Source organism: Egretta garzetta, unplaced genomic scaffold (genome assembly GCF_000687185.1).
Source record: "Egretta garzetta isolate BGI_Z169 unplaced genomic scaffold, ASM68718v1 scaffold126, whole genome shotgun sequence".
Lineage (NCBI taxonomy): Eukaryota > Metazoa > Chordata > Aves > Pelecaniformes > Ardeidae > Egretta > Egretta garzetta.
The window spans coordinates 130,756-157,356 of NW_009260128.1; the positions used below are offsets into that span (position 1 = coordinate 130,756).

The 26,601-nt window shown below is 39.6% G+C and overlaps 1 protein-coding gene across 1 annotated transcript in view; it reads right to left on the reverse strand.

The window, feature by feature from the left end:
• The window catches only part of CARMIL1 (capping protein regulator and myosin 1 linker 1), a 197,409-nt gene that overhangs the window by 91,128 nt on the left and 79,680 nt on the right, over positions 1-26,601 (reverse strand). The window contains exons 3-11 of the mRNA XM_035896936.1: positions 25,101-25,151; positions 20,556-20,615; positions 18,196-18,317; positions 16,102-16,199; positions 15,678-15,748; positions 15,470-15,543; positions 10,272-10,347; positions 7,547-7,635; positions 2,736-2,830 (exon numbers count right to left, since the gene is read on the reverse strand). Of these exons, the coding sequence (XP_035752829.1) occupies positions 2,736-2,830; positions 7,547-7,635; positions 10,272-10,347; positions 15,470-15,543; positions 15,678-15,748; positions 16,102-16,199; positions 18,196-18,317; positions 20,556-20,615; positions 25,101-25,151 (736 nt within the window). The remainder of the gene's footprint in view (positions 1-2,735; positions 2,831-7,546; positions 7,636-10,271; positions 10,348-15,469; positions 15,544-15,677; positions 15,749-16,101; positions 16,200-18,195; positions 18,318-20,555; positions 20,616-25,100; positions 25,152-26,601) is intronic.

Genomic DNA, 26,601 nt, shown 5'->3' on the forward strand with positions numbered 1-26,601 from the left:
ACACAGAAACTCCAGGCTTAACCTGAGGTGTGAAATATAGTCCTCTACAGCAACTCACTTGGAAAGAAAAGGGCAAAGAGAAAAGGGATAAAGCCTTTTACTTGTTTCAAAACACAGTAAATGAAAAAGCTGATACCCATCTCCACATACGCAGGTATGAAACAGTCTGCTAGTATGTGACATATATATGTTTACTCTAGCCAAGCTGAACAATTTTAACATCTTACCAGCACTGGGGGTTAAGGATCCACCCAGTTATAAGATACAGGGATCAGGTGCAGAAAAGAAGTGCTTCTGGTCACTCAGGCCCTTGAGAGCTCTTTAAGTCACCCATTTTTGCTTAACCTTGTAACAGAGATGAGAGCTCTAATGGCAGAAGTAGAGTTAACTGCATGCAGGCACACAGTTTTGAATTTGAGTATTTCTAGGCTTCAGCATGTTTGGTTTGCATTATTTTTAACAAAATATGAGATTAAATTCTGAACCTAGTAGAGCCAAAAGCAAAACTCCCATCGCTTTACAATGGCTGGATTTTAAAGGCAAGACTGATAATAAACTTTCCAGGTGTTAGTCTCACAAATATTGACAGCACCATAAAGGGGAGCCAATCACAAATTAAGAGACTGGTCTCAGTGCAAATCACTTAATATAAACACTGCTTTGTATTTGAACTGAAGCCAGGTCCTATGCCTTAGTTAAACTAAACACAATTCCCATGTTACTGCAGTACAGACAGTTCCATTAATGTAATAATATAATGTCTTTACTTACTGGTACTCAATAATATATAATAGCTTTGGGTGGTTTTCTGTTCAAACAAGGCACAATGATATGTTCTTCCCCATAATTCACATGGCTCCATGTTATTTCCCTTATTAATTGGAAAATAATCTGCTTGAACTTCTAGGTCCTGCAGGTGATTTTTCAAGAGATGTTTTCCAAAATCCGTGTGCTTACATGAACCTCCATTATGCCAGCTTTTACTTGTGAAATGCTAGCTGCCCCTTCAGTTTAATAAAGCCAGATCTACTTCACACTCAGTGAATATCAGATCAGAGGACAGGTAAATCTTTCTTAAACTAAAAAGCTGCAATATTTGCACATTGCAATTATAGTTAATTTCCTTTAACTACTCATATAAATTATCTAATTCTCTAATGAAAAGGTCAAATCTTAATTGCACATGTGATGGGAACAACCGAGATAATGAAAAAACCCTACTAATTTCTCCAGGTTGTAGTTTCTGCATTTCATTTGTACCTTGTAAGCAGATACTGCAGAATGGCTTGAATCTATAGGTTTGTTGCAAAGAAAGTACCCACACTGATATGTTAAAAAAAAAAAAAAAAAAAAAAAAAAAAAAAAAAGAAAAAAAAAAGAGTTCCTTTTAAAAAACCCTTTCGTGTAACACAGTCTAAATACACTTCTTCAGAAGCAGAAGTGGCAATGAGACAGCCTTTTTTTCCAACTTACAAAAGAAATTTTTGATAGTGCAGTTAGGCCTTCAGCACATTGTAATAATAACATTCTTCAGCAAATGTTGGCTTTCACGTGCTGTGGATTCTTAAGGATGCCAAGCGGTTATCAGCAGGCAAGAGGTAATCAGAAGAGTTAGAGCAATTCACATGAAGAATTTTAAATAAAAATCTACTCTGAATAGGTTGAAACCAAAAACATTTTCATATTTGTTTCTAGTCAAGAGGAAAAGAGATACAAGAGGGGATGGGAAAAAACCTTTCCCATCTTTTTTTCCCCTCACTGAAACAGCAGGAAAGGAGAGACACCTACGAAACTCTGTGTTAACATTCTGAGTCAGTCAAGTTGTAATCAAAATGAACAGTTTTTCCAGTTTGAATCATGATAGCAAAGAGACTGGAAAATTTCCCCAAAACAAACCAAATAAAACAAGAAAAGGTTCACTTGTTTTTCTTCTGGCCCAACAGGAGCACATCCTGTCCGATCCCAGAACACAGTGTGCCTGGAATGCATTAAGTGAAGCAAATGGAAATTTCACACGGGCAGCACTGAAGGGTCAACTCCAGACTGAAAGAATGTAACCTTATTTTAAAAATAAATGCCTCTTGGGTGAACAGAGAGTAGACAAAGGAGGGGAATTACTTGATTTGATATGTACTGAAATCATGCCTCGCGGTGCCCAGTCTGAGAAAAGCTGAGCTGTTCAGCTTGATTTTCCATCTTGTGGAGTCAACAGCACTTTGCTCCATAAGGATGCCAGTTATGCCAGTATTACTGAACATTGCCAAGTACTGGCAACATGACAGACTAGCACAAAGCTGAAAAAAGGAATAGTTTCAATACTGAAAATAACTATGGAATTATGGCTGAAATAAAACCACAAAGCCATCAGGCAACAAAGTTGCCTCATGCTTCATCTTTCAGCTGATTACATTGCCTTTAAAAATGCACACCACTGCATTTACTCTCTAGTCCTAAACAGTCCCTATGTTCTATCTTCCTTTAAAAGAAACCCGTATGAAAATGTAATGAAATCTAATTAAATCCATGGTTGGTTGAAGACATTCAAATATCTTTCAACAAGCTAATGGATATGTATAAATCAAAAAAGAATAGCAATTCTCAGTCATTTGTGAATAACAGGTATTTACAATAGGGTTACACAGAATGATAACCTATTATTTGGACAAAGCTGAACAGAACAGCAGTAATCCTCCTATTAGATTTGTTGAAAGAGAAAAATATAAATGTTACCGTACCTCTATCTTCAAGTGGATTGCTAGCAAGGTTGATCGTATGGAGTCCTGAGTTGGGATTATGGGCTAGGGCACTGGCTAGTTTCTGTGCAAAATCTCTGCAAGAAAAGGAGAGAGGAAGAAAGACTCCTGATATCTCCTATATCAACAGCACATTCAGAGGCTTAAAAATGTCAAGGGATTACTAGACAGAAGTGGCTGATCTTACTGCAGAGCAGTAACTGATTCTTCACAGTTTTAAACAACGCTTAGCTGGCTAATTTGCTATCTTTCAAAGCAGGTTATTTTATGATTTATTTATTTCTGTGGCCTAAGACACTGAAAGGAACTCAGTCAAAGCTCAAGCAGCTTTTGATAAAGATCTGAAGATATAAAAAACGGAGCTATGCGGAATAACTTAAAACTCGAGCACATCTTCCATCTCTTCCATGCCACACATGGGTGGCATATATACGTCAACTCACATACCACTACCACCTCCGCTTGCAAGCCAACCCCTTCACTTGCAGCAGCTCTCTATGAACAGTCACTCAAACAGATGGGCTTTGCAGAAGGCCAACAAACCAGGAGTATTTCTGACCTTGTAAAACAGCAGGACTATTGCTCTCAAAGAGTAGCAGCACACTGATGAACTGGTCTTTGCTTGCTTCTTTTTACAGTGAGAAACATCAAAGTACATAACTGGCTGACCACAGTCCTAGCAACATGCCCCAAGAGAGATGGCAGTATATCAGTTCTACAATGCTCACTACAGCCAGGCCAGGTAGCACAGAGAGCTTTGAACTAATTTTAACAAACTATGATGGGCAGCTGTAGTAGCACAACCCACCTCTGTTTCAAATCCACTTGAGAATCTAGGGAACGCTGCCCTGTGTCAGGGTGTTTTGCTGCAGCTGGGCTACCACCACCCACCGCACTAAGTTCAAAGACAGCTTGGGTTTTCCTACATGACCACACTGTCAGATCCAGGTGGAGACATTTTCCTTGCATTAAGTCACAAGGCTGTTGGCTGCTACCAGCTCTAAGACAAATCCTCTGTCCTTGTACCTACTGGGAAGCTTTCATGTATTAAGGGACTAGTGCTACTGTGTGCTTTTGTTAAACTGAGACTCATTTCAGTGCTCTTACTTCACCTAAGTTAGATACTGAGGTAGAAATCAAAAATATCCCTTGAGGTTCCTTCACAGAGCTTCTTTCTCTCCCTGCCTTGAAGTACAGTATCTTACCTCCTGTAGACCAGTGGTGGAGAACTACCAGCTATATTGCTAGAAGAGTGCTAATTAACACTGACCGTTTTCCTTGGGACAGATCCTGCCTATCATAACGGTGATCAGCCCATGTGCTGAGAACAGCAGTGGAGGTAGCACCCTCTTCCAGTCTCTGGACAAGAGTGGAGACTGGACAGCAATAGCCTCAATAGCTTTTGGTTATCTGCTGTTGCAAGGTCTACTTGAGTACAGGTAAGTCTAGTTTCCTTTTGAAACTCCGTGTCCTTAGAGGGACCCCTGGGGGTAGACCAGGTTCCAGGGCTACAAATGCATGATGATGCGCTGCCTTTAGGAAAAGCATATTTTCTTCCTAAGATGCAAACAGCATGTGAATACAAACACACAACAAAACGATATTCTGGGCTTGAATCCGTGCCACCTGACAGGCCTCAGGGTATCCTGCTTTGCTACCAGCTGCTGCTGCAGAAGACTACATAACTCCTGTAGGTCCCTGGTCACATTTGCTGACGCTCTGTGGATACCCTCCAGCGTTTCAAACGGTACTAGGTGCCTGCGCTTAGGCAACTGAATCAAGCTCCTTATGCCCAGCCAAGAAAAATGAAATTTTGAGTTAAAAACCAAACAAAACCCCCTTTCTTCGTGGGGATTTTCCTCCTCTTCCTTCATCCCTAACAGATTCTTGTCATTACAGTGTTCTGCCTACACCTCCAGGCTTGTTTACAAACTCTGCTCCAGCTTTTGCCATCAATATAGGCAGGATTACCAGAACTTTCTGGACAACTTAGGGGGGTGTGTGACCTACTTAGGAAAGGCACAATAAATTGACTGCCACCAGAAAGCACTGGATTATTTATGTAGAGCGCATGGGGCTCCAAGGCTCATTTTGGAAAAAAAATAGTATCACTTCCCCACTCCCTGTGCAGCCTCTACCATAAATGGAGGTACCTGGGCTCTGCTCACTGCGCAACATCCCTTCCCCTCCTCTGTCCACTCTGTTTCAAATCCTAAAATTTATTGCTTTTTTTGGCTGCACACTTCAGCCACACAGCATGCAGTGTAAGCCTGACACTTTCTATTAAGCATCAAACTTGCTCTGTATGCATTGCACAGCCACGCTTACCTGAACTGAGGACATTCAGGCTTGAAGGTAAAGCCCAAAAAAGACTCAATTTAACTACACATAGGGCAGAGTAAGGATATTACACATCAAGGGTAAGAATACCACAGACCTGGAAATCTCAGACAAACAAAACAATTTCTCAAGATCTGTCTAGACAGCATCCCTGTAACAAAAAAACCCTAGGATGTGTGTGGGAGGAACTAACATGGTTAGGCCTAAGGATATTCAGGGCCCATCCAGCAGGGGACGATGAGATGCAACATCACTGTCAAAGGCCCTTCATGTACCAGCAGCAGACACCTCAGTTGTTCCCCCTATGTCATAGCTGGACATTCCCTTTGAAACAGAGCTGCAAAGGACGGTGCAGAAGGCAGTAGGGACATTCTGCCTGCCAGCTTCCAGAGAGTATACGAGCACAACAAATATATCATTTCCACCAGCTCCTGCAAGCAGGCCTTTGCAGTCTGAAGAATCCATCTTTGCAGTTTCATGGAAATTAATATTCTGGTTATTACATATTGCCCCATTCTTCTAAAACACCTCAGGGATGTAACTCTCTTTTCAACCCCATTTGTTCAGGTTGTCCTGAACTACTCTTCTTTCCCTGAAATCTGGGTATCACCTACCTTAGCTAGCATCCTAACACTTACCAAAACATTAGTCCCTAAAGCAAACACTAAAGCCATCCAAAATAATCTAGACCGCATCCTTTACATCTGTTAAAGAAACGGCAATGGGGATAAAATTTTAAGGAGCATCTAAACTGGCACAAATCTTACCAGACAGGGAGTTTCATCTCACAACCTGTTTTCCCCAACAACAAGTCCACACTTCCCTAGTGCTGGGTCCTTACTATTACTGCGCAATAGTTTGCTGTCTCATCAGCTGAGAGGATGACAAGTGTTTATGGGGCCATGGCCCAAACTAAATCACAGAAATGAATGGCTGGAGGCAGAAAAGAATTGAATTGTCTTAAACTGACTCTGCTGCCTAAGGAAATATGCTCTTGCAGCTGCTCAGGTTATTTCTCAAAGCATTGCTCTTGGTAGCTCTTTGTTAACCATGGTCTGGCCATTAGAACCATTAAACGTAACACATTAAAAATGACTGGCCTATAAGCTATGTGAGATGAAGATACCCAGTAACAACAGGATTTCCTCCCAGCAAACAGACACGGTAACTGGCAAAACTGACAAATGTGTCCTTGACAAGAACAGACAGACAATGCTGACCAGAGCACATATACACCAAGGCACGTAGATGGAGACATGAAAACCAAAGTCACAGGTTGATTACCTGTCAAGTCCTGTTAAAAGTGAAAACAGTTAATCCAACTGTCATAAGTTAAGGCAGGCAATGTGCAAAGGCAGTCAATATATCTTTTAATATTCATGATTATCACTGGATTTCATGGCACACACCACAAGAAAAATGAAATTAAAATCAGGTGCTTATGTTTGAAATGATAGCTATTAACAGCAACACACTAGAGATCAGAAAGTTTGGGTGCAATTCCAAACTCCACCTCAAGTTTCCTGTGTCATTTAGGCAATTTTCTTGTAAAGGTGCTTCAATGCAAACCCCATTTTAAAAAGGAGAAAAAGACCCAAACAATAGAAGAGGAGACAATGTAAAGCACACCAAATATTTTCCCTGTGCTTGTTTCCCTTCTTTATTTTTAATTCTGTATAGTGCTCTGTCTGCTTCACTCAACTTATCATGGCTTTTTAAATTAACACAGAAATTTATTTGTGCTAGACTTTATCTTGTCTACATGGTCTTGGGTCCTACTCTAACACTAAAACAAGCTACAAATACTTCCAACAGGGCTAGTTTGTACCTTGAACTTTGCTTCTATTTCCTATGAAGGGAATAAAAGCAAATACCTAGTAACTATAACTTACTGTATTTAAAACATGTGCAAGGATTAAATTGTATGGCTTACCTCTGTGTACCTTTCTTTTAAGGCTATGGCAAGGCATTAAACTTAATTATCTACGTTCTTGCTTTAAAAAAACTTGCTAATTGCAAGCCATAATAAGATTAAAACAGCTCTCTTGGGAACGAAAATATGATCTGTTATGCAAGATGGAATAATATGCTTTTTTAACAAAACCTCAAACACTGTTTTTTTTAAAGTGACAAAAAGGTGTTTGTAACTCTATTGGCAACCATATTTGGAGAGGAACAGTGTGAGGTGATTTAGGTTTTATGCCCTTATCCGATCCATTTTGCTCCACTTAACTCTCCAGACAGAATCTTAAAAACCATCAGTTTAAAGGGATTTCTTGGACATAAGGAACCTCCGAAAAACCTGATGACAAGCTCATGACTACAGGCTCTTCTGAACAAGGTAGACATCAAGCAGAAGGTTTTTTAATGTTTATTCTGGCTAATGCACATCATACAACCTTTTTGCTGGGAGTAATCAATAACTAATGCAACATTTCAAAGGAATTACTTACGTTCTAAGCCCGGCATTCTCTAATACCAGTTCCTCCAGTCGATTGGACCTACTCACCACTCGTAGTATCTGCTCACAGATATCAGTGGACTGCCACAGAAAAGACAGAACAGTGTTAAAGAACACAAACATGGAACAGATGGTTATTGAGTTATAAGCTGTACATCGTAATGGGATCCAGGCCGTGATCAGCTTTTTGTCATACATAAATAGTAAGTAAGAATACCAGGAACATCCCAGAGAGAGAGTCAGATGGCAACAGAGGACTTCTGGAAAAGACTCAGGGAAGTGAGAGGCAGACTAAAAGCCAGTCATTTATGAAGCAGGCCACCTAATCATAGGGGACAGAATTTTTATAATCACAGTAAAAAACCCAAACCCTGTGATTCAGAAAAAATGCTCACTTCATTTTTAAAGAAATCTTGTTCATACGCATTGCTAATCCTTCAGAAGAAAGTGGCAACTGGTGCAAAGGAGAATAAAGCCTGACCAGGAATGACAACTAAACACAAAGAAAGATGTTACAAGGCAGACAAAAAAACCCTCCAAACCACTCAACACCAAAATTCAAGAGCAAAAGCACTCTAGCTACAGGTCCTACAAAGACTGCTAAGGACTAGTGCTTAAGGGTCAGTGTATTTCAGTATGAATTCTCCCAACCTACATAGAAGTAAATCCCATCTCATGATGATGTTGCTGGATTCTAGAATTTGCATGGACATTTGCAAGTACCATGAACAAAACATGACAACAAAAGAGTTTTCTGTGCTCATTCAAATAGCGAGATAAAACCTTAATGATTCAAAAGGCATACAGTGAACTCTGTACCTCATCACCTTTTATTATAATCTTTTATTTCAGTCCTGGATTTGCCTTTTTTTTTCCCACAGCATGCACTAACCAACATTCATATGAAGTCCAAAGCTGAATTTCAGTTACAATCATGAAGTGCTGAAACTATTCTGTTATCCGCCTTTAAAAACAACATGACATTCATACCTGGGACATCTGTGTCTCTAATGACAGTCTGACATTTTATAGAATTTTATAAATCTTAAACTAATTGAATCTCCTAAAAAGAAAAACAAAAAACCCGATCTACCACACATAAAATCTTATTGAAACTTTACACAGTAAAGGTGATGATTTTTCCTAAAGACTGTCAAGCCATCCATCTTCCCAGTTCTATCTTTCCTTTCAATATTTCAATAATTCAGAATATTATCACAATGCTTCTACAGCAGTGTGATTGCAAGTCGAAAGTTTCATGCATGTACTATAAAAACACTATGGATACCATCTATCAAACACAATGTCAGAGCAGGACTCACGAAGCACAAAACGTTTAATGGCCTCCGGATATGTCTGACCTCATATTGACCCTCAGCACTATTCCTATAGCACAGATTTACTGTCCAACAATTTACATTTTCCTGGTGTTTTTTACTGAAAACAGAATGTGTGGAAGATAAAGTTTTTTGGTTTCTTGGGTTTGGGTTTTTTGGTTGTGGTTTTTTTTTTTTTTTTGTTCGTTTGTTTGGGTTTTTTTAAAGAATTGGTGCACTTTCAAGGTTGACAAAGTTTCTTTCTTTTCCACAGAAAAGTTGCTAAGAATTCCAAAAAACTTTCATGTAGAAATATCTCAGACAGACAACACAGCCAGTTCCTGTTCTAAGCAAACTACACCGGCCACTCTTCTAACTAAGCAAACCATCTCATTTCATTGAAGCAGGAACTGATTAATTGCATTGTACCTTTTTAACAACGGTGATTTTAACAGCAAACTACAACAGGATTAAAAATACCCCCGGTTTCATTCCATGCATAATTTTGAGTAAGATTTCCCAGTGAGAAAGAAAAGGTTTCTACCTACTCTTCTGCCAAGAATCACATAAGTTAGTTTCTACTGAATTTTAATGGAAAATGATAGCTTAGGAATGCAATAAGAGCATTTTCAGATCAATAAAACTGTGTCAATTTAAACAAGATGAGACTTCCATTTTTAAGGACAAAAGCTTCTGAATATAAGTGTGAAAGCAATTTCTCAAACCACTAACTCTGCCTGTGACTACAAACTTTCAAGGTTAGAAGAAACAGTATATTTTGATATGTTTAATACGTCACCTAATTACTGATTTTCTTGGCCCTTTCTTCAGTAGTCCAACTTGTTTAGATTTGCCCCCTTTTTGCTTTTTGGAAAGAAAACTGGTGTGGAAGAATATCAATGTCACACATCACTTCATACTTATTACTACACAGGGTTAGCTTCAGGCAACTGGGAGAAAAATTCACCAAGTTGCAATGAAAATTAAGAGGAAAAACCTGCTTTATATGTGAGAAAATATATATTTTTCTTTCCAACTCCAAAAAGCAACTGAGGTTTCTGGCTGCTTTAGAGTTAGTTTCCTATTTAGTCACCCAATATTGTTTGAGGGAACTAGCAACACCTAATGAAGTAGATTTATGGGCTACTGTTATTGCCCAACCAACTTTTCAAACTTTATTCAACTGAAATTTTGACAAGACCTGACTCTTGGCAGTGTTTCTATGGCATGAATTAACTATGCAACAGTTTATATATTCCTGATATGATTAAGGAAAAAAAATTCAGTAGATTGCCCATTTGTACTTGCCTAAAAAAGTTCACCTTGAAAAATGTAATAGCATCCTCTAAAACACAGCATAGCCTAGTAGGAGCAGGTATACTGTTTCAATTTATTACTTACTAATTTCAGATCCTTGGAGGACAGCTTTGTAAACCACTGATTATACTCCAGAGCAGCAACTATAGGTATTAAGTCTCTAGAAAAAGAAAAACACTTTTACACACATTTCATATAACTGTCGGCTTTGGTCATTTGAAACAACCTCTTAAGTGTTCTTCCATATTTAATTCCCCAAGCTTTTGCAATGCTAATTGCCTACCATCCCCATTAGAGAAAGCTCTGCATTCCAAAAAAATGAGCATCACCATCATCTTTCTCATCTTTTAATACAAAATTTTGACTGGCCAACTGACATCCATCCTAGCATGAATTTTTAAACTAGGGATTTGTCTGAGCTGCCACTCCTACTTTTAGCATTACTTTTTCTTCAGCCTGTGACATATTTAAGCTTCTTAATCACCTCTAATTATAATTGAGCATGACGCTAAAAAGCTTTTTGGCAGTCTGATGATTTAATATAATTCCATGACTGAATGCTTCTAGAGAACACCTCCTTGTCTCATCTCTATAGTTAAATTCCCCCAGGAACCAGGAGACCTGCAGAAGGATAATGCGACTCTGAGCACAAAACCTCCTTAATTGTAAAAGGGATTTCTCAAATGAAATTCTAAATCATTCCCTTTTTCTTCATTCGAAGCCTCTTAATGTGATCCCTTCTCCCTCTGTTAGGTTTCTCCAATAGCAGACGTTGATAAATGTCACATCCATACACTACTCCCAGCAGAATCATCCATCAAGCACTAGCATACTGTTCAGCGGTGCAGCACTTGGATCATTTTGACACAACATATTAAATACATATGTACCCCTCAACTTGCACTTTACTTAGAAACCCCTTGTCTTTATAGAAGAGCTGTAACATACATGAACTTAGCTGACCAGTGAAATAGTGACATCTGAGCCTCATTTTTTGCAGGGAGAAATTTAAGAGTACTGCTTTTTATAAGTTAGTCCCACTGCTTCCCCACACCCCTCCCCAGCTTTTCATTCAGGAGATATGCAGGTAGGCACAAATCTGCACTGAACAAGCAGCACACTTCTCACACCTTCTTTTCCTTCTTCCTCTCCTTCACTTTTCCTCCACGAACATTTAGACACTTCAGGGTAGTTGTTAAACACATAGGAAAGCCAGGAGACAAGGCAACATCATATGGACAAGCCTTCAGCAGGCTATATTGGGAACTGCGGTTGCTCGATTTGGAAGTACAAGCCCATCACTAAGGTAACGGTAAGAAGGTGCGGCATTTTGCAGCAAAAGACACTAGCCCACCAACTGCGAAGCTCATGCAAATAGACAGTTTTCACACTCTTGCAGAGGAACGAGTGTGTGGTGCCCTTCAAGGATTAAGCCTGTTTTCCATCTTGTTTGCAGCACACGTCAAGTCTCATGGTGAATTAATTTCCATTGGTGCAGTAGAGTCTTATCAGCTTCTTGAAGCGCATTGATTTATTTCCATCCACCACGTTGGTTTTGTTCCTACACACGCACTTTATCTCCATGTAAAGCAGTAATTGCCTAATGAAATGTTGGGGAGAGGTGGGAAGGAACCAACCCAGAGATATTTTCCCCTTAGGCTGGGCAGGCAGGAACCTTGCTGCGGAGTAAGAAATGTCCACACAGTTCCTCCTTTGCCTTCCCCTGAAGCCATCAGTAAGAAGGTAATGAATTAGCAAGTCTGATGTCACTCTCGCCAGTACCTTTGCCTTGGAAGTGCAATGAACATAAAGAGTCATTTTTCAGGTGTAATTTTGGCTTATCCACCCAGTGGTAACCAACCAGCCACAGCTGGTGGTGAATGCTGCAGGGTGAATGCTGGACAGGCTGACGGTATCACTGTCACACTGGTGGAGCAGAGCTGTTCTGCCTCTTTTGGGGATGGTGGTCCACAGCCTGAAGGCACCACTAGCAGGTGTATTTCAGCCATCATCATCAGTTACTCCAAAGGAACAGAGGGCCAACAACTGGGAATCACTGGCTGCCAGTGTTTACACTACCAGGGAGCTGGTAAACTGGCAAGAGCTCAGTACCTTCTGGGCAGGAGAGTGGCTGCCAGCAGAACTTGCCTGAGGCCATCCCTTTTCTCCCTTCTCTTCCCCCGGCCTCAGAGGGAAACAGCTGAAGGACAGGGGCTGCTCAGAGTTAGTGAGAAAACCATCACACTTTCAAGAAGTTAAAGAAACATTACTGCAGCAGGACAGGAATATTTTAAAACAAATGGACCCAGCTGATTTGCAAATTCTCATCTTCAAATAGTTTAGTCTCCCACAGTATCCAAGGCCTGTTTGTTCAAACCTAGACAAACACAGATACTGGCACGCTTCAGTAACACCGATTGCTGACCCCCTCCAAACACACCCCTTCCTCCCCATGTGCCTGAAGACAGTGGAACCTCTCCCCTTCCGCAGTAGCCTGACTGCCTAGAAACTTCACTATATCAGAATCTACCATCTGATTTTAAGGAGAAACTATACAGTTCAGTCTTTTATTTTGTCCAAATTTTTGAAGGTGCTTCTGACCAATGAGGGTTCTTTAGGAATTTACCTCTACTCTTGCTTTGAGCTTGCCTAACCTCATTGCACTTGTTACTGAGTTTTCCTTTTCAAAATTATATACTGCTTTGTTCACTTTATTCTATTAAATTCTAGATGTGGTACTAACATGATCTGAATTCTTTTGCAATATGCTATGAAAGAACGCTAACAACCATTTCCAAAAGCAGGGCCTTCTCATAACTTTCCCTCATTGAGTTATATCGGGTTGCTTATACTTATTAGTTTGTTTACTAAACTACCAGCCAGAATAAATTAAGATTTACAAAATGAAATCTGTGCCATCTTAATATGTAAACAGATTCTGTTCTTCTGGAATGCAGAAAATGTTTCCAAGCTTCCACAACATTCAAGCTTCACAAATGCCTTCACGTTTTTCCAACATCTCTGTCCCCTAGTGTATTTAAAATTGCAAGAAATCTAAATAGCTAAAAAAAAAAAAAAAGAACCAATCACGCTTTTCCGACAATTTTTGGAATGTCCAAATATGCTAAAACATATGCTACACAGATGAAAATTATGAGGCCCTGTTCACTTTGAGTCTTCTGTTTTGTTGTTAAACAATTATACGGTTCGCAGCACAACATAACTTCAGGTAAAACCTCAGAAGTCACGTTACCATGTGGCAAGCCATGCTATGCACTCTTAGTGTTGGACACTCCGGGAACTTAAATTCATCTATAATTCATGCCATGTTATGTTGACCTCTAACAGAAATGCTTTACTAGGAAAACCAAAAATTGTTTATTTTTTGAATGCATAGCCCCTGTATCTAGAGAACTGGTGTATCCATCCAACCTCGCTTTAGAGCTACTCCACAACATGAAGTATACAGTTTCAGCAATCCCAAAAATTAAGTGGAGAAGATATACAACAGTCTCTCAAAATCCAAAGCATGACGGCACATTGTTAATTTATAGCATTCTCACTGTGCTAAATAAATCACAAAATATTTGCATACATTCTTGAATTGACTGGGATCTCAGATCCTAATTTGTATTTTTAATGAATAACATAAGGTTTTGGCTTTCTAAAGAATTTAGTTTTCTGGAAATTTCAATCCAAAACCTTTTTCTCAGTTCAGTCCTCAACACATAGAAACTCTCACCACAAGGTGGTGAGAGTAAATGGCTCCAAAATTGTTTTGAATGTTTGGACTTACACAATCACAAGACATTTAATAAAGACTTCTATTAACAACACAAATATATTTCCTCAGTGATGTCAATTTTGTAAGGTATACTTCAGTGAGAAGCTTCTGTGAAGCAACAAACCCATTATTCTGTTTTCTGAAAGCCAACTCATTTGAACCAGCTGAGATATTCTAAATACTTGAAACACTTCTTCTATCTACACTTTCCTAATAAGTAATATTTTTCACTCCCAATAAATCATTCAAACATTTAATGTTTATTGAAGCTGGGTATCTAAGTCACTTTCTCAAGAATGCCCCATGGTCTTCTCAGCATTTCCACCTTGTAATATGTTTAAAGCATTCTTATGCTCTTGGCCCACATTTGGTTGTGCTGAATAGTATTCCCTTCCTTATCTTCTCTCAGCAAGGCTTAAGCAACCAAACAGTCTTTGGCTACATCCATCATGCACTAGTTGCAGCCCTGTAGTCTTGTCTGAGTTACTTCTGAATTAGACAACATACAGCTCTGTAACCTTGCCATGGGATTCAGTGCAGGCTGTGACAACCCATCATAGAAGCTGAGTAAGTATTTGAGTGAAGGTTTTTTTGTGAGTTTACATACTAGATAGCTTAAAGCTGCAAGGAATGCTGTGGCAAAATACTCTTATTTACCTACACCCCCCCAAGTTCAGCCTTTCTGTTACAGTATTCTATAACATTGTACCTCTGTCAGATTCTTAATTCTTCCACTGGGCTTTCCCAAAGAAACAAATGTTTTCTCTTTCTTATTTACAGTTTCTTTAATTTGTCATTTTCCTTGTATAATGATGGATTTTAGTTAAGACTTTCTCCCATTTCCTCCTACTTAAGTATCTTCAGATTCAACTTTCTTAGAATCCAATGTTCTCAGCCAGCTAAATTCAGTAAACCAAATACAACACTTAGAGCTAAGTTTCAGCATCTCAAAGTAAAATTACCTTCAATGAGTTCCTTTCTGGAAGTACACATTTTTGATAGCATCTATTGTAAGTAGAGAAACTACTGGCTGGGATTCAGTTGAACAACTTAAACCTTCTACTGACTTGCTGACAAAAAATAATTTCCTTCACTGTGTACACCACAAGAAAAAGATTCTGCATCGGTAAAGAATGCATAATTTCCTTTTTTTCTTTGCCACCAGATGTAGTTGCATGTTTTCTCTGCTGAATTTGAGCTCTTATATCCGCCATCACAGGAAAAGTATCTATCTGCTAAAATTTTGGAGTGCTTCTGATAGCAAAATGTATTTTTCTTCTCAGGCTCCTCAGTGAAATGTGCTCTCCATGGGACTTTCACGCAAAAACAGCAGCTTTGTGCCGAAAACTGAAAATGCTACAGACGGGTATTTCAGAGGTCTACATGTTCAAGTAACAGCTATGGGACCATCCCACTTACCAAGGGCAGGCGAAACCTATTGCGAGGGAGCACAAGGAAAGTTTGCAAAATATTAGCATCATTACTGTATATCATTTACCTGTGGTCAAGGTGGCTGAAGTCTTGCAAATTCAACTCTCTGGTATCTTGTGTCAGATAAATCGTATCGACATCCTGTTAAAAATACATAACCAAATACAAGTTCTTTACAGAACTGTTGTTTTATTTTCTAAGTGCTATGATTTACCTGCTCTATCATCATTTGTACAGTTAGCCGAAAAGAGCTCCAGAAGAAGACACGTACTTACCCACTGTACTTCTTCTCTATAGGGAAATCCAAGCCAGTCACAAACACAGGCGTACATCTGCGAAAAGCCTCCTAAAAACAACCCAAGAGAGTATTTAACACAATAGTAAAAGAAGCAAACAAACACCTAAAAAGGTATTTTGATACTTATACTTGAAGATCCAGTCTTTCAAAACTCACTCTCTTTTTCTCTTAGAAGGCTGTCCATTGTGCTGCTGAAAGAAACCGAGACTATCCTATCTTTGCCTGGCAGTTTGCAAGAAAGCTTAAAATAGTGCCTTCACCTACCAATCAGAAGTCTGCTCCATACTAATTACACCTTAAAACTAATTACACCTTTACAGTCTTCTGCCAGAAATAGAATTAAACCTCCTGACACGGCAATTCCGGCCTTTTTATATTTGAGCCTTTAAATTCATTCTCACCACAAGGTCCAAGTTCTGCCACTGTCTGACTGTCCCACAGGGCCTGGAGATTAGCCAGTCTTTCTGAAGGCTCCATAGTTACTTTTTTCAGAATCCTCCTAGATGCAAAAGGGGGAGAAAAAAAAATCATTCATGACTTTGAAAGTATTTTTAAATTCATAAGTCTTCTTTATTTCAAGTAGGATTTTTAAATGAGTACCTAGGATGAATTACCACCTTTATTACAAGTCACTTCTCTGCCTATAAGTCACACACATCATGCTGCTGCCCAGCAGGAGTAACATTTATTTGTCTCTTCTTTCTTTCTAATAATTAGCCCTATGCCTACTGGAGCAAATGAACCCTTTTCTGTAACAGGATCATTCAAGCTAAGGAGACTTGTGGCCCTCAACTAACACAAGGATGCCCAAAATAGGGGAGAGATGTGGTATTACTGGTTACCCTGAAACCACTGCTGTTTATACAGTGCTTTTATGCAGCAAAAGCACTATGGTGCAAAAAGCCACAGAGCGTGCTGAGTAGCGACACGTGGCCTCTAGGCTGCACTCTAGATACCCAGCTCCAAATCTTTCTAATTTGGTAGAGTCATTCCTCCCCTAAGCAAAACCACAATCCCTTCCTACCTTTTAAGAAATGAAACTATCTGTTTTTCTGAATGACAGGACTGCCTCATAAAGTGCAGAATTCCCTAAAACAGAGGGAAAGAATTAATAAAATATATTAATGGGAGAAACCTCATTCTCCCTTTTTGCTTGTTCTGGTCTTATCTGCATAACTCCAATGCCTTCATTTTGGAAAGTAATGCCATCTGAGAGGAGAGCAAGAAATTTGATTTCTTCTCTGGAAACCAAGCTCTCCATACAGCTACACCAAATGCTCCAGCAATGTTCTCAAGAAAGCCCAGAGAAAACATGTATAGGTCTCAAGGGCTTCACAGACATGCAGACAAACACGCACAGCCTCACAGCCCCCTTCACTCTACTCTTTTTGCCTACATTTCTCACATTGTTACTGAGGGTTTATGGCAAACCTGCTCACAAATATTCACTTGTGTGTGCGCTTTTTGAAGGAAGAGCTTGATCTCCATTAAGGCAGTTAACAATACTGCCACAGAGATAAACTGGAAGTAAAAAAACCAAAACGGCCAGCCAGAGTTTATGAACTCGATTTCCTACTCCACCTACAGGAAAGGTGAATAATAAGGACATGCACCCAAAATAAAACATGTAAATTTAGCCTGACTCTTCACATCTGATGACTGTTACAAAAGCTTACTTAGAAAGACCAGTATGTCCTGGAAAATTCTTCTGCACAGTTTACTTTCTCTAATATTGCTGAAAACCAGGAGCTGAAGAGAGTAATAGTAGAGCTGCATGATCTGGTAGAGGGTGATGAAGATGAGACAAGGACAGAGAGAAGAAATAAAGCAAAATGAAGAAAAACTACTGAGAATTGCTGCAAGATGACAAAATTTGGAGGCACAGCTACAAGAAAAAAAAAAAAAAAACAAAGACAAGAACAATTCATAAAGAAGCAGAGCAAAAAAGCTAGAGAAGGAGATGTATGATCCAAGGAGCCAATTATACCACGGAAGGTATACGACAAGAAAGTATATGCCCAGGGCTCAGTTTTGAAGCACAAGGCTCCCAATGATGTGCATCATTTCACAAACACTGAAGTAAACAGAACTTTTCCCTCCTCTCCCAACTCAGGTTTTACTTCTAGAGAAAAGAACAAAACAAAAACCCCCCACTGAATATCACAGGTCTTTATGGGGAAAGGAGTAAATTACAACAAAAAGCCAGAACCTAAGCAATACCTGAGGCAATAAGGTAAAATTAAAACTTAAGACTCCAAATACCTGCATCGCCCCTTCAAAACAAAGGCTCTTTTGACCCTACAAGAGCACACAGTCTACCACCGCCTTCTGGTTCTGTCATACACCTGCATAAAAGCTTAGTGCTTGCCTCAAGGTGTTTTTCATACCCTCAGTGAGTTTCTGAGGTCAGGGTGGAGAGACCTGCAGACAAGAAGTGGCTTGTCACCCTTTCCACGCAACCTGTTGCCACTAGAGGTGCCCTAAAAGACACTTACACTGGCGAGACTCCAGGGAATATCTTCCTGAGGCAGGTCCCAATGTGCGCCAGCACCTCGTTCACATCCTCCGAGGATGCCATCTTCATGGAGATGCTGCATTTCTCAGTTTCCATAATCAACTGTAAATAACAGGGCATAAAGGCAGGACCTGGGTATCATATAATTCATGTCCATTTAAAAAGGAGAGCATTTTGAACACCAGCTGAATGCTTTGCATGCCAGTAGGAATCCGTTACTCTTTTAAGACATGACACGACAATGCTCCAGATAAAGTTTCTGAAAGTTGTTCTTGAATGTACAAGACCCCCATGCTCAAACTTTGCTTGTCTTAACAGTGCCCTGCTTCCCACGGGAATAAAAGTTTCAAAGGACCTTGACCTCAGCTGACACTCTGAAAACTAAGAACTTTTCACAGCATTGTCCTCTTTTGAAACACATCCCAGAACACCAGGAGAAGCGAACGCAGCCTGACAGGAAACTATTGAATGAGCAGGGCCTGCTTCCTCCAGCAAAAAGTAAAAGTCTTTAATGGCTGTGATTCTCTGGAAAAGCTCTAATGCTTTCATCTATGCTGTTTAAGAAAATGTTACGGTAATATATCGTCTCTGTTCAGATGAAGCAGTAACTCAGCTAAGATAACTGCCTCCCTGTCTGGGGGATACGTGCTTCAGCAAGGGGGAAAAATAAAGCCTTTTGCAACCCGTCTCTGTTACACATTGAGTGTTCAGAATCAAATCAGATTACTGTATGACTGACACATCGGGTCTCCTGCTGCTTTCAGCTGCATTGCAGGAAGCAATGTAATGTTTCTGTCTTCTCCAATGTGAATATTTAGCACAGCCCAAGTCGTAAACTCTTTTAGATGAGGAACTGTGCATACACAGTAAGAAGCTAACATTAGGAATAAATAAGAAGTGTAGACAGATAGTACAAGAGGGGACACTGCGTAGTATGCTATAGAAGATTGTTTTTTACTGAAACTGGTTCCCAGGGCTCTTTCGGTTCCCAGTTCATGTCTAGGGTCATCACCAGGATAACCCCCAAAGAGGCTGTATTATCCCAAAAGGACACCGAGAATCTTCACACCTTTTCCCACCAATTCAACTCCTTTCTGAACCTGTTGCTGTCACTCCCTGAAGATGAATGAGTGAGTGGCCAAGTTACTACTGTTTTTCATCATCACAGATATTAACACATTTCCCTCTATTACTCTGTCCATTTGTTCACTTATCTTACAGTGGGAAGTTCTTCATGGCTTTCTGCGAGATGCCTAGCACAAGACCATACCCTTCAGGTATCACGGATATAACACGTTGTTTGCAGGAAAATTGCAACAATACCATTTTCCCCGCGAGCAATAATCTAGGATTCTGCCTGCCCTTAGCTATAAGCCTTACACATTTAAAACACAAATGAATGTAAACATGCAAAACCTTAAAAAATATTTTAGGAAAATGGTATGCCCAAATGAGGCTGCTGAAAATCTCTTGTAAACCCTGCTACAATACTATCTATGCCTCCAGGAATAATTAGCATTAGCTACCATGACATTTTAGTGCCTGAAATAAAGCCACAAAAACATACTGAGAATTTACTAAATGTCTCCCCATTAAAATAGTAAACATCTGGAGTTTTGTTTTTCCTCCTTTAAGGAAAACTCCAAAAGCCAGGTTAAAAAGATGACATGTTAAACACAATGAGAGCTTTTCAGAGTTCAGATAAAGTGTCAGACACTCCTATTTTTAAAAAGCTCTTTAAAAGCCAAATACATGTGAAACACAAAGACTTTGATACAATTGAGGTGTCAAATCTCGTCAACACGTTCATCTTATGAATGAAAAATGTATTAATGGCATTCTTTTCAGCACCTTCTCTTTGACATTCACTTTTTTGGGCACAGAACTTGCTGTCAAATATATTTTGTGTTGTATACAGTAGTGGCACCAAGAATAGTTGGAAGGAAACCATTTCTGCCTGCAATGTAAGCAGTAGCTTTTGGCTTCACCATAAAGGTATACAGCAGAGAAGCCATTCAAGCTTGCATGGTGATGATTATATGCCAGCTGCCATCGTATTATTATCTCTGAGAAAAATATTCATGTACGAGACAAATGAAAACTTACATTAAAAAAAAAAATGTATTTCTTATTATCACCGCACCTGCACAATACATTCCTAAAAATGACTCTTTAAATTCTTATCATTATTGTTCAGACTTTAAAGCATCATGAATGCAAGAATGCAAATGTACCGTGTGCTCACTGGATGGGGACACCTGCATGTTAGAGCATTGCCTCTTTGAGTGGGACAGATTTAGCAATGAGTAAGCAAGTATCTTTTATCAAGAATACACTCACCTGACCCGGTTTACTGGAAGTTACTCCTTGGATTTCCAAGTAGCTGAAAGTTAGTTCTAACTGTAGTTAAAAAAGAAAATGCCACATCAGTACAAACATCACCTTATTTTTAAGAGTATTTATGCTTTCCGATGAGGTTAAGAAAACCTTGAGCAAGGCTACTGTTATTTTACATCAATTTCTGTAACTGACTCAAAGTATTTGTTAGTATCTTACCTGAACACATTTTATGCTAAAGGAACACTCAGATTTGCTTGTTACAGGTTCAGATGGTTATTAGAGGCTATAGGGATACCACATTGGACCTTTTACTGCAAGCTATAAGCACATAAGCTTATAATAAAATTTATGTCAAAATTTTACTATAAAAAGCATCGTTTATGTAACACCCTACTGATGTGTGCTCTTTTGACTGAATAATCATTAATTACAATACTTACGGCATCACATATTACTCTTTCATTAGTTACACTGATCATAGGTGTGAAAAATTTTACTGCACAGAAGTTGAAGGGGCATGCACACGTAATTTTTTATATGCACATACATAAATAAAAATACTATATATATATTTAAGATAGATACAGATATAGATATATAAATGCTCAAGACTGCTTAGTGTGTCTAAAAGTATGAGAGGAAATAATACATTAGCTTTGCCTGAGTGGGTTATCCGGATGACAGTCAGGATAGGCAGGGAAGAAGGGTGAACATACTGAATCCAAATGGAAGCTTACAAGAAGGCAGGAAAGTCCTTTTCTGCAAGGACAAATCTAGGGCTACAGGGAGTGTGCCAAGATCTGAATTCACAGCTACGTAGACAAACATATTGACAGCTGAGATACGCAGAGAGGAACAAACCTCTTGGACTGAATCATAACTACAGGGCAAGACATTCGCATGGTCATTTCCTTTTATTTATCATTAAAACCATTGTAACTGAGCAGTCTGTCCGAATTGCACAAAGTTTCCTGTACTTTATCTTATCCTGGCTTCGCAGTCAGGGTGCTCCCAGGCTAACTGGCAAACACCGTAATTATTCCATTTCTGCATTTGTGGCAATCTTTTAAAAAGACGCCCCTGAAGAACTCCCGGGGTGCTCAGAATCCAGATGCTGCTCTCAAGACTCCCTTTCCACAAAGGCTACAACAGCACAGAAGTCAGGAATGTACCGGTTTCAAACCCGAAGAGCCAGCTAAAAGTTTTCCAGAAAGCAGCAAGATAGTAGGGAGAGCTCCTAAACACCAAGGTCTCACTGGCAAATCTATAAGTAGTTATGAACAGTGTTACCGCAGGATGAAGCTGCCAACAAAAAATCCAGTTAAAACAGTTATGATTTAGAATACACCGAAATTTAGGGAAACAGAAGGAAATTTAGAGAATACAATGAAATGGAAGACCTTTTTCAAGCATTTAGCTACATTATCCACTTGTAGCTGCAGAGACTGAAGATGTTATTACTGTCTATTCATTCTTTGTTGCCTATTTTCTGAGTCCTTTTCCCTTCAGTTGCCCTCATGATTTGACAGCATCACAAGATATAAGCACCCCTCAGCCATTTCTGTGCAAAGTCCACCTTCCACTGAAGATCTGATTTAGCGACCAAACTTTGCTCTGAAGTTTTTGAGTAGTCTTCACGTGCTTTGTTTCACTTATTCTGCTGCAGGGGCAGCATCCGCCAGCAAACGGGCAGTTTCAGGCCTCAGGGGTGCCGCTGCAGGTGTTTACGAGCAAGCACGCACAAGGAACCGAGGCTGGAGAGGCAGAACCAGCGCAAGCATCTTCCCAGCGCCCACATTGCCGCCTTGCATTTTTCCAAGGGTAAGACATTCACTTCTCTTCAGGCCTCATCAGGGACTTATTTCTAAGCTAAGACTGGCAATCTTCTGCGATGACAGGGCATAGCCCCGCACAGTTCATTCAGGCCAGAAAGAAAAAAAAAAAAAAAAAAATAATATATATATATCCATTGCAGCTCTTGTTGTTGGCTACTGCAGTAAACCAGACTACATGTATAGAAGCAAAAGGCTCTTTCGCTCCAGTGCTAAGCAAATTAAACAAACATATGAGACTATCTAACATTTGTTTATCCAAATCATAATGAAATTTTAGGGAAAAGTTTCTATGATTGAAATCCTTCCTATTTTCTAAATTATTTACCTACCAGATTGAAGGTTTTGCTTTTGCTAACATACTTTGTATGTGCAAACTTATATATAGATGTACACAGAATCAAAAATACCTTTCTACTCCTGGCAAAAGTTTACACAGGTCCAGACTCAAGAATGCATTCTGCAAAAATCCTTTTGACTAGAATTAACAAGTACCAGGAAATGTGGCATCTCTGTAGTTCATCTTTGGTTCATTTTTCTACACAAAAACGTGGATTTAGAGTCCTTGCTCTGCATCAAAAATACAGAACACATTCTAAACAACGTCTACCTGGTACTATGAAATAATTTTTACAAGGTTTTAAAAAGCCTTAGTTTATTAACTAAAATGATATTTTTTAAAAATCCTCTTAAAAGGATATGATAGGGACCCTGCAGTTACCAAGCCAGCTAATTTCACAGTTTCCAATTTTTCAATCAAAACTTACTGAAAGCTGGCACTAAAAAGATGTTCATGAACCTGAATTACACTCCCACAAATATTTCATACAGTTATCTGTGGGCTTGATGACACATCTAATGTTTACTAATGTTGCAACTACATTTCATACAGACCGTAGCAAGAATTAGCAGGCTTTAGGTATGGCACTTCTTTCCTGTCAATCCATCTAGATTAGTGGAAGTTACATTATTAGACCTCAGTGTAAAGTTATGAGGTGGCCATTGTAATAACCTTGCTCTAAAGATACTTGTGTGAGTTGATATAATAGTTAATCAACCTTTATTCCTTTCAAGTTTGATCCTTGTTTAGTCGATCCATCTCAACAGCACTGTTTAAGGAAAGGTGAAGCTTGGAATCAGATGTAGTAATAACAGTCACTCAGAACTGGCCATCTCAGCATACTCAATTTTGTGAGAAGTCCCTGGAGGAATAAAGTGTCTTTGCTGCATGTTCTCAGCTGTCTTGCTAGCAGTTACTGTGTGCCGGTTGTATGGAAATTCTCAGGCTCAGAAAGCTTCTGAGCAGCTTTTGAAAATAGTACAGACTTGTTAAGTTTCACTAATCCTGCTAGAAAAGAAATGCCTTTTCAACCATCCTAATAATTGTTCAAAGTTTAATTTTCACAAAAACCATGCGCAGACGCAGTTTCTTCTGATCATCTTCCATTTGTTACCACTAAAGTAACAATTTTGTTAGTGCAGCATACATATTCTAGATTTCCATGAAAACAGAAACAAGTGTTCCAATTAAGCAAATCCATTTAATAAAAGGAGTTATATAAGTTTATAATCCATTAAATAAAAGGAGAAGTATCTGTAATGCTAAACTAGAAGTACAGCTATTCCTTATTACACCAAGCCCTAGCCTTCAAGAGCTTTTTGATGAATTACAATGGCTTTGCTATTATCTAACAAGATCACCATCACCACCTGTCCCATCATACTGCCACTGCACTGACATCCGAGCTGTTCATCAACTGGCTCTACGCTTCCATGCAACCGGCCACCAAACCCTGTCTTAAAATCAGTCTGCAAGCTGCAGCGATCCAAAAGCCAACAGACAACCAACCAAAGATATCTGTGCTGCAGGGACAGGGCGATCAGCTAAGGGAAATGAATTTCAGCAGAAATTTAAACTTGTCATCTTACCTGTCAGTCAGCTTCTTCAAATTATAGGTAAGGGACAGTCACATTTACCAGTGACCATAACTGAAAGCCTGGTATGAATTGTTCTGTTTACTGATCCTGTTTTTGCTATAAAGCATATATGTACACACACACACACGTATGTGTAAAACACAACAAAATGGAACATATGCTGAATTCACATTCACTGATTCCAAGCTGGACAAGGGATGTTCTTCCCCACCAGTCATTTTCATTCACATGGAAATTATCTCTCTCTGCTACAACAATCATCACAAATTGTCACAGGAATAGAAAAAATAGTTCACCAGCATTGGCAAAGCGGGTTGGTAAGATGCTTTTCAAAATGACTCACAGAAATCATCAGAAAACAGCAGAATTTAATAAACCTCAACATAATTTCTGTCTCCAAATCAAATATATTCCTATCTGACGCTACAAACATTAGAGGGAATAATGCCATCAGCTTGTTCGGACTGCCCCACTACAAATGTCATCAGGCTCATCTCACAGTTCTTCACGTTGGTGTTTCCACCATAATTCTTCACCCACCTGCACTTCTAGAAGTTAAAATTCCTCTGAAACAGTAGACATAAACTGACAAATCCATTTAAGACAGACACTAATGGAAGCACCACTCTAACTCAACAACATGCAACATACCATTCCTCAATTATTTTTTAAACAGATGCACAAGTATAACATATGCTAAGTTTATGCAACTTAGTTTATGCAACTTACATTTGTATCTAAAACCCAAAAATATTTATAGAAACCATGGCTTTACCTTGGTGGGAATCCGAGATGTTAAAAGAAATGCCCGACATGATGCCAACACCTATTGGAAAAAAAAGAACAGAATTTGTAAGAAATATTTAATTTATCAGGAATACTATTAAAGGTTCTTTCCCAAGAAAATTCTAAAACCAGAGGGAAGAAGCCTCTAGCCGAGTGACTGTCAATTCCCTTTGCTGCCATACACTGAAGGAAGCAAAACTGGGCTCAGATCCAGTAAAGCATAGTGAAGCGACTGCTGCAATCTGATCAGCTATAAGCTAGTTCGTACAGCATCAAACCAAAGAAATTCATTCAATCGATCTCTCAAGAACATCTAATAGCAATTTTAGTGACATTTTAAAAAGAAGCAAGGATAAGAAGTCCTACCAGGAACATATGATGTACTTAAATATAACACAAATATGCAAGATAAACATGATATTATTAGCAATATAAGAGACCACAAGCAAACATTTTCTTTTGGACACACTCAGTGCATTTCCAGAGTAACAGTGAAAAGATTTCTCTTTGACACCACCTGCATTTCTTTTCCAGCAAGGACAATGGAAAAATGCAATTAGATTAGTGAGGCCAGTGACTCTGGGGAGAAAACACAATGAAACAAATATTTTGGAAGTTATTGCCAATCAAAATATAATGATATACAGAAGTACAACTCCAATCTCCAGTGGCACATCCCACTCCCAGATTTTATGCTTTGCAAAAAGGTTGACTCATTTTGCAGAACTGGAGTATTGCTTTTTGATTTACCCACCTACGGAATTAGCTACTGCTGGCTCCATCTTTTTCCAGACAAAAATGTGAAACAAACCTAATTCAAACACCCAGATCAAAATCCCGCAGCACGCGCAGAGCTTTTCGCACAGCTGGAACCTCCTGAACCCAGTCCTGCTCCCTAAGTATCCATCTGCCAGGTGAGCATGTTGACATAAAATGTTCTTCTCGCTCGGGGAGGGAGAACCCGCCTGAGAAGGCAAGCCAGCACCCAGCTCCAAACACCGTTCAAAAACCTGGGCGATTGGATTTCAGCTGAACCACATCTTGCTAAAACCTAAGAGCGTGAACGCTGTACTAGTGTTGGATACCAGCAGACTGCTTCAGGGTTGATGTGATCAGACCTAGTGCTCTCGTTATCACCGATGTAGAGCCAAAATGTTGCAGAAGAGTAACCATTGCCTCCCCTAAGGCTCACTGCTTCACTGAAGGCCTGTTGTGCTGGCTGGCACACCACCACCTCCAGGCCCTGTCAGACGGACCCACCTTGTCCCCTTGCACTGGGGAGAAACAGTCTTTCCCCTCCCAGCTGCCCCTACCACAAGTAGGCAAAGAAAGGGGGTCAACCCCAGGGGTTTTACCGCTGCACAACCACAGTCTCCCCAGCCCGACAGCAGCCCTCTCTCACAGTAAATAAAACTCGGGTTCTTTCCCCTCCCTCCCTCACCTCCTCAGGGCAGCTGCCCACAGTAGGTGCGCATCCCTCTCCCAGGAGC